Source organism: Trachurus japonicus, chromosome 4, assembly GCF_045865225.1.
Source record: "Trachurus japonicus isolate A0001 chromosome 4, Traja_1.0".
Classification (NCBI taxonomy): Eukaryota; Metazoa; Chordata; class Actinopteri; order Carangiformes; family Carangidae; genus Trachurus; species Trachurus japonicus.
Window position 1 is genome coordinate 24738234 of NC_140910.1, and position 7841 is coordinate 24746074.

Here is a 7841-nt window from a genome sequence, read left to right on the forward strand (position 1 = left end):
TGTTTATGGTTGCAAGTGGACCTCCTCTGCTACAGTATAGGAGCAAGTGCATGCATTTTCGCATGGTGTCACACCAAATGTGGTGCTTTGATAATGTAAGAGACATGAATAATTAAAAAAAGCTGAAACATGACAGGACATATCATAACTAAACATATACAAAATACATATAAATTAGACTTTTTTAGGGATCACTCAGCTGCACTCACTCGGACAAACATGTCGTTATTTGTCTTTCCCAAACCAGTGAGTGAGTATTTGACCTCTGCTTATTATTGCATGGGTGAGATTCATAGTCTAATAATCAAACTTTAAAAACCCAGATAAAGGACTATTGTCAACCTTTAACACCACTCCCACTCAAGCATGTAAACTCCTTATGCTTCCAGAGCTTTGATACTATTTTATGCCAAATAATCAAATCAGGGCCTTTGGGTATAAGATGCTTCAATTACAACTGTAATGGACTGCTTTGATTTGGTCTGATTATTTGCATGAGATTGTGTCATTAGAGTAAAAATAATCACATTAAGGCGTTGAGCTGTATATAATCACATAAGTTTGATCACTGTATTTGTGCAAACAGCTGAATTTGACCTGTTTTTGGTGTACTGAGGCACTGTCTTTATGTGCCTTCATCAGGTCAAGAGTGAACACTTTGACTTCACTGGTAATTGGGAAACTGAGGCCTGAACAAAACATAACATTCGGCATCTCTAATAATTAAAAATCATTTTATCAAACTGAATAACATTAAGAAATCTGCATACATCTGTCCTGATTTTTGTGGCTCTCTATATCGCCTCTATCGCTCGCCTCATATCGCCCCAACTTCTCCTTCCCTGTGACATTTTCAGGCAACCTGAACACAACCTAAACTATTTTTCCAACAATTTGGGAGATTAAAAAGAAAATAGAATGGCTCGCACACCACAGGGCTCCTTCCTTCCTTTTTTATCCAACAATTTGGGACAAATTAACCTGAACATTGCATCTACATGTATTTGAAGGCAGGTACTGTACATAAACTTGATCCTCCATTACGAATTTACGTAACTCCATTGATATGATGACGCACACAAACCAACAGACCGTTGGAGGTTTTGCTACATTCACTACATTCACCCGAGCATTGTAACAAAAATCATATTAAAAGTTCCAACAAACTAAATTAATTAGTTTTTTAGTTTTTTAATGCTTGATGTGTGAATATCTTGTTAATTTACACACAGTTTCTAGCACGAGCTGCGTGTCAGCCCGCACGAGCTCACTTTGTGGTAAAATAAGTCGACAATCAAGACTTATAATGTTATAGACTGTTAGACTGTCTCTGGAGACTAATATAGACTGTCTGCTGCTGTGTGGGAACCACGGTCCATGCAGGCTTTTCTCCACCTGTGCACACGCACGTGCAGCTGCATGGGTCATTATAGAGTGGGTGCGCGCGCTTGAGTGAGACTGTTCCCTCTTATAACGTGTCCAGTCAGCGACTTTATATTGTTTATGATATAATAACAAGAAAAGTTTAAAAACCGGTGCTCGTTTATGATACAACAGTTTCCAGCGGGCTAAAAGTCTCCAGGCCTACAGCGGCTGTGTGGACGGACTGAAGAGCTGCACAAATAAATCAGCATAAATATGAACTTGTTTGGACGGAAATATTAGGCTAATTATTAGGCCTATTATTAAATATCAGCCTCTATTACATTATTCCAAAAAACGCCACTATCATCCTTTTTCATAACATCTTTAAACACGTTGTCAGTTTGATATTCTAATATTTTTTCCATTTAGCCTAATCTGTTTTTGTTTTTTTCAACGATGTATTTTCTCGTCATTTGCGACTGAAACCTGAAATTAGATCCTGATTAATATCAGCAATTTTATGTATCTTTGCTCTAAAGATGAATATTCATAGCAGACACCTTCTGTATGAAGCTTTGAATCTGTGGACATATTTTGATTACTGAGAAATGTGGGCCAAAATATTTACCAACCCTGTCGGACATCATTATGAGAGAAAACGACTAGCCTAATTAACGATTAAAACCAGACAGTCCAGTGTTTGTTTGTTTTTTCCTTATAGTGAGTCGGTATATTCAGGTGTATTGACTACTTCTTGTGAGATGTAGCCTATTCAATGTAAAATGCAGGGGAAAAAAATAAAACTTTGGCTAATTACTGCGTGAGAGGGTCTTCCTAAATATTTCCTCTGATTTGTGATCTCCTTAATGAAGAGCCAGAGGTGTCAGTTAACGCCCCCTAGCGGCCTGAAGACCCGTCTCCTCCGAGGTGTTGTCAGCCTGCGGTATCACCGGGTGCGACACCACACACACACACACTCTCTCACTCACATACACTCTCTCTCTCTCTCTCTCTCTCTCTCTCTCACTCACACACTCACTGAGACATCACAGGGAGGCTGCTTGTAAGCGGAGCCTGCTTGAGCATTTCCACCGGAGGCTCTCCTCCTCCAGTGAGACATTCATGAGGCTCTCCTCACTCGCTCGGACGCTGCTTTGTGGAGGCTGAACCTTGATCTGCAAACACACATGCCTCACACATGCTCCAGGGGAAATCACAGCAGCAGCAGCAGCAGCAGCAGCAGCACCACAGATGAAAATAACTGACATTAGTGCTATAAATGTGTTAACTAAGCGCGTGCCTGCTCATTACAAATATTAGATTTTAATTTTTCTGGATGTCATTTACACACAAAAAGAGACTCTCGTACCTTATATAAACATTTTCTTTTTCCTCATATACACCTGAGAACAAAATGACACTCGAACTGTTTCCTGAAACTCACCTCTATGGGTGCCGGGATGTTTCTTTCACATCCACTTTAACTGTATTTTAAAGTGAGAATGTGAATATTGAACCTCTTCAATTTCCAGAGATAGAAAAAGATATAGGCTATAATGATAGTGATGATTGAAAAAAGAAAGGAAAAAAAAGCCAATTACAGACCCTGTAATTTCTACATTATTTATTTTCTCTGTTTTATATGTTTCGATTAGAGACGACAGCTATAATGATGTGACACATTTTGTTATTTTTTTGGCAATACTATACAGCACAATAAGCATCATATAGAAGCTATGTGCCGGGCTACAATTAATAATAATGACAATCATATAGACTAATAATAATAATAACGATGATGGTAACAGCCCAGTAATAATGGTAATGATGAATGTGTTCAGTAGAAATGCCAGGGTGACATTGGAGAAGCCTTTTGCATCATCAGCACCTTCTTCGGTGTCTGAGAGTGAATTGAAGCAGAGAGAGAGGCTCCTTTCTCTTTCCCATGGGGATCAGATAAATATAGCGCCTATAGCCCCCTCACACACACACAGTCACATACACTCACACACACACACCATTTGCTGTTTGTGTAAAAGTGATTAGCCTGACACAACTGCGAAACTGTTACCTTTATAGTAGCCAAGCCGCAGAATATCATGTAAAACGACACGCGCAGTGATGTAATGGTAAATTAAAAGGTGTCTTAACTGTGACCTCTATAGTCAGGGGATCAAACAACTATCAGTGCACTTTAAAACAATTAGAATATTTGTATTATCTACATCTATATGATCAGCCTATAGTTTACACCGGTTTGTCTTCACATCCAGAATATGGCATCAGTCAGATCAATGTATTTAAAACCTGTAAATGTAATGTCACACAATGTTTAGGTTCAAAGATCAGACATTTTCTGCCTTTAACATAATATTTTCTAGGATATATATTATTTAAATATTAAATCTGTATAAACATGGATGTTTTTGCCCCTATCGTTATTTTTATTATCACCTTTGGCAGCACGTCTCATTTTATTCACAAATTGACTTCAGAGTTGTGATTCATGAGTTTTTAAAGAGTCTGATAATGAAGAGTTAATGTGGTTGACTTGAGCTGTAGCCGTAACAATATAATTGCCCATTGTTTGTTTGTTATTTGACAAATGTAATTAGAATATCAAGTTATTATTATAAAACTATTATAAACAGATATAAAAATGTCAAATATAACTTTTAAAATGAGACATTATGAATGTTTTAACCTTTAAATTATTAAGTCAATATTAGAACTAATGTGGGCTGATAAATACTGTTTCACTTTTATATTTGTGGTCACAATTACTACATTCAGATGTTTTTGAAATACCTGTATAGTGAGAAATATCACGTAACAACAAACCCCATTAAATCTATCAAACATTATTTAAAATGTTAATAATGAAAATCTGATTTGATTTCTTTCTTAAATTTATTTACAAATAAATTCAGTTTACAACACAATAGAGCTACATAGAATTACATATATTTGATTTTTTTTATTATAAACAGTCTATTATTTTTTTCAGAGCTTTTTTGTGTCTTGTATGAAAAGGAAGCCAAAAAATGGGTCCACGTGAGCTTCCAGTACAAAAATAAAAATAAAATGTAAGATAATTATCACAGATCTCAAACAAACAAGAACAAAAAAAAAAAAAAAAAAAAGACAGGTAAAAGTCAAACAGGTAAAATCATTCTTTTTTTTCTTTTCTTTTTTACAAATATTTACAAATATTACCTGTACAGAAATATCTCCTTTTTCTTTTTTTCTCTGTGTGTTTCAACAGTCTTTTACATGGCTACAGAGTCCAGTGCTGCCTATTGATTTGTGCTCTTCACGCTTCCACCATCAGTCGTTAATAATGTCTCTATATAGAAAAATAAGAGTTTTTATCTGTTGTACTTTAGAAGTCACTGTGAAGGCCATTTGGACACCGCGGCCGCCGTCGCTGAGGGTAAAACGTGTCCAGAGATAAGGTTTGACGGTACGCTGAGGATGGGCGCGATAGCGGCGGAGGTCCGGCTCAGGGACAGGGACTGCGCGCTCAGCAGGGCCGACTGGACCGTCACCGGAGGCCGCAGGAAAGCCTGAGCCGGCGAGGACGAGGACGCGCTGGAGACCCCGATGATGTTCTCTATACTGAACGACGGTCTGTTGGACGGCTCCGACTTGATCATGGACGCCGTGCTCAGGCTGTTGAGCTGCAGCTGAAGGCTCGGACTCAGCTGGGAGTTGAACGCCTTTCTGTTCAGCTCCGCCGAGGGCAGGAGAGGGACGCCCGGGGGCAGCATGGGACCCACGGGGGGGATGTAAGGGTACTGCAAAGCCGCCGGATGGGAGTACGCAGCCGGGTGGATCCCGTAGTGCCTCCCGTAGGGGCCCCCGAGACTGTACGCACCGAAACTTTGCATCATGAGCGCGGTCTGGTCCCTGAGCATGTCCGGCTGAACTCTCTTGAACCGTTTCCTCCTCCTGAGGAAGCTGCCGTTGTCGAACATGTCCTCCGAAGCCGGATCCAGAGTCCAGTAGTTGCCCTTGCCCGGGTTGCCAGGCTCCCGTGGGATTTTCACGAAGCAGTCGTTGAGGGACAAGTTGTGGCGGATGGAGTTCTGCCACGCCGGGAACTTCTCCCGGTAGTACGGGAACCGGTTGCTGATGAACTCGCAGATCCCGCTGAGGGTGAGCTTCTTCTGCGGGCTCTGCAGGATGGCCATGGTGATGAGGGCGATGTAGGAGTACGGCGGCTTCACCAGGCTGCTCTTGGGCTTCTGGATGCCGCCGCCGGACGCTGCGCTCCCGTCGTGACCCTCTCCCTTCCCGCCGGTGCCGGTGCCGGTCTCTCCCTCCCCGGAGCTTTCGCAGCACGGGCTTCCTCCGCCCGACCCCATCTCCTCCTTCTCCACCTCGATCTCATCCTCCACCTCCTCGTCCCCTGCCTCTCCGCGGAGGTCGTGTAGGATGCCTCCTCCCCCCGGGCTGTCGCAGTCGCTGTCCACCCTCTCCATGCCCTCCTCGTCGCCCTCGCCCACCACGTCGATATCCACGTCCTCCGCCGTGAGCACAGTTTGGCCGGACATGTCGCTGGCTCTTTCGCTGCCTCCAGACAGGGTCATCTCACGCTTTACTCACACTTTTTTCTCTTTCCAAAAAAAACAACAACAACAACAAAGTCTTCTTCCAGAGCCAAAACAAAACAACCGACTCGCAAGCAGCAGCCGCGCGGGTGTGATGTGTGGATGAGACCGGCGCGGTCAGTGCGCACTCACAAGCGGTGTCTGTCTGTTGGACTTCTGGTCGCTCCTGTCAAGAGATCGGATGTCTCCCAAAATCTAAATGTGGTGGAGTGCGGCGGCCAGCCAGTCAAGCCACAGAAGAGAAACTTCAACTTCTACAAATATTTCTCCACTCGGTAAGTGAGCAGCAGGCCCGAGCGGAGCGAAGCAGAGCGGCGCGTCTTTGCCTCGAAGTTGTTTGGAGATGTTGCGACTTGTGCGCTCCGACGTCCCTTCTCGGTGCGTATATTTCCTATAGGAGCGATATTTGGAGAACCAAGTCGAGATGACACATGCTGCTTTTAAAGGCCGGAGCTTTTAAAAGGGCTGTCTGATAGATTACTTTTCCCAGTATAAGATATACTATCAGTGCAGGACACGTGGTGTGATGACGACAGACGCCCCCTCTCCTCTCCTCTCCTCCCCTCCTCTCCTTTCCTCTCCTCTCCTCTCTGTTAAACCATGCAAACTGGAGTTGTTTCATGGATTTGTCAACAATGGGACATCGGCAATGCTGCTTTCCGCTGATTTCTGTGTTCGTCCGTCATAGACCATTTAACGGTGGCAGAGGGAGGAGGAGGAGGAGGAGGAGGGGGAGAAAATTGGCCCGCATGATTGAAAGATCTGATGCGCATTAACGTGGCTGCGTAAAAAAAACAACAATCCAAACCTTTAACTTTGCTAATACAAACTCTGCTGAAAGCTGCAGAACGAGAAACGACGACAGCTAAGTTAACGGAATCTTCCTTTCAGTTGTTTTCGCCTGTGTGTTGTTGACTTTTCTGAATCACTGTGAAACTGTGCATGCTTTGGATTTCTCTTGCAATTTAATAGACACCAGTTTCCGTGAATGTTACTCAGCGCGTTATATTTGGAGACTTTTTGTTTATAGAAATAATTTGTTTATAGGAGCTGATATGCATGTGCCTGGATGTTTCCAGTTTTACAGTCTCGTTGTGTGTGTAAATCCAAAACTGCGAATGCAAAACCCCTGAATTCAAGTCTATTTATTCCCGCAGGATTAGCAGAAGGTGGGAAGAATATTGAGCAGCAGCGGCAGAAGCAGCAGCAGCAGAAGCAGCAGCAGCAGCAGCAGCACTGGCGACAATGAATGGGAGAGAATAAAGAATTTCCTTAAGAGAGTTTGGAAGAGGTGCTAACGACCCCGATCATTGCATGTTTTTACATTTGAAAAAAGTAGGAAATGCGGGCAGCGGGTGAATGCAAAGAGAGCATTTATTCACAAAGGTGAGCGGTGTAGGCTGGGCTCGGGGAGAGGATGTCACATCCAATACAGAGGCTTCCCCCGCGCCGTGGGAGAAAATGTGAGAGGACTTAGTGAAAGAGGAGGCTTTTGTATTTCAGCCGACGTTCAAAGCCGCACCATCTGCTGTTAGAGGCCTTTTTTTCCAAGGCAAAACACGCGTAGTTAATAGAAATAATAAGATTCCCGATGTTGCCACGAGCCATTTCAACCTGCAATTGATTTCTATCGGAGGTCTTTTAAAGAGGTTAATGAAAATATCTATAATCAACAGCGGCCGGTTTTTTTTTTTTATGTCAAAAGCTTTATTTGAATAAATGAAAGAACAAACTTAAATGATAAATGGAGATATTACACATTTAATCATTATTTCTCAGCCATGCACACAGGCTGCACCTCTTCTGTCTCAATTAAAATCACAGCAGCACAGAAAACATTTTAATTTATTATTACAACTACGA

General features: G+C 42.5%; 1 protein-coding gene across 1 annotated transcript; it reads right to left on the minus strand.

The window, feature by feature from the left end:
• Positions 1–4253: 4253 nt before the first annotated feature.
• foxd3 (forkhead box D3) lies at positions 4254–6769 on the minus strand. Its single transcript, XM_085774889.1, has one exon. It carries the CDS (start codon positions 5955–5957, stop codon positions 4755–4757), a length of 1203 nt encoding a protein of 400 aa, XP_085631015.1. The 5' UTR covers positions 5958–6769; the 3' UTR covers positions 4254–4754.
• Positions 6770–7841: the final 1072 nt, after the last annotated feature.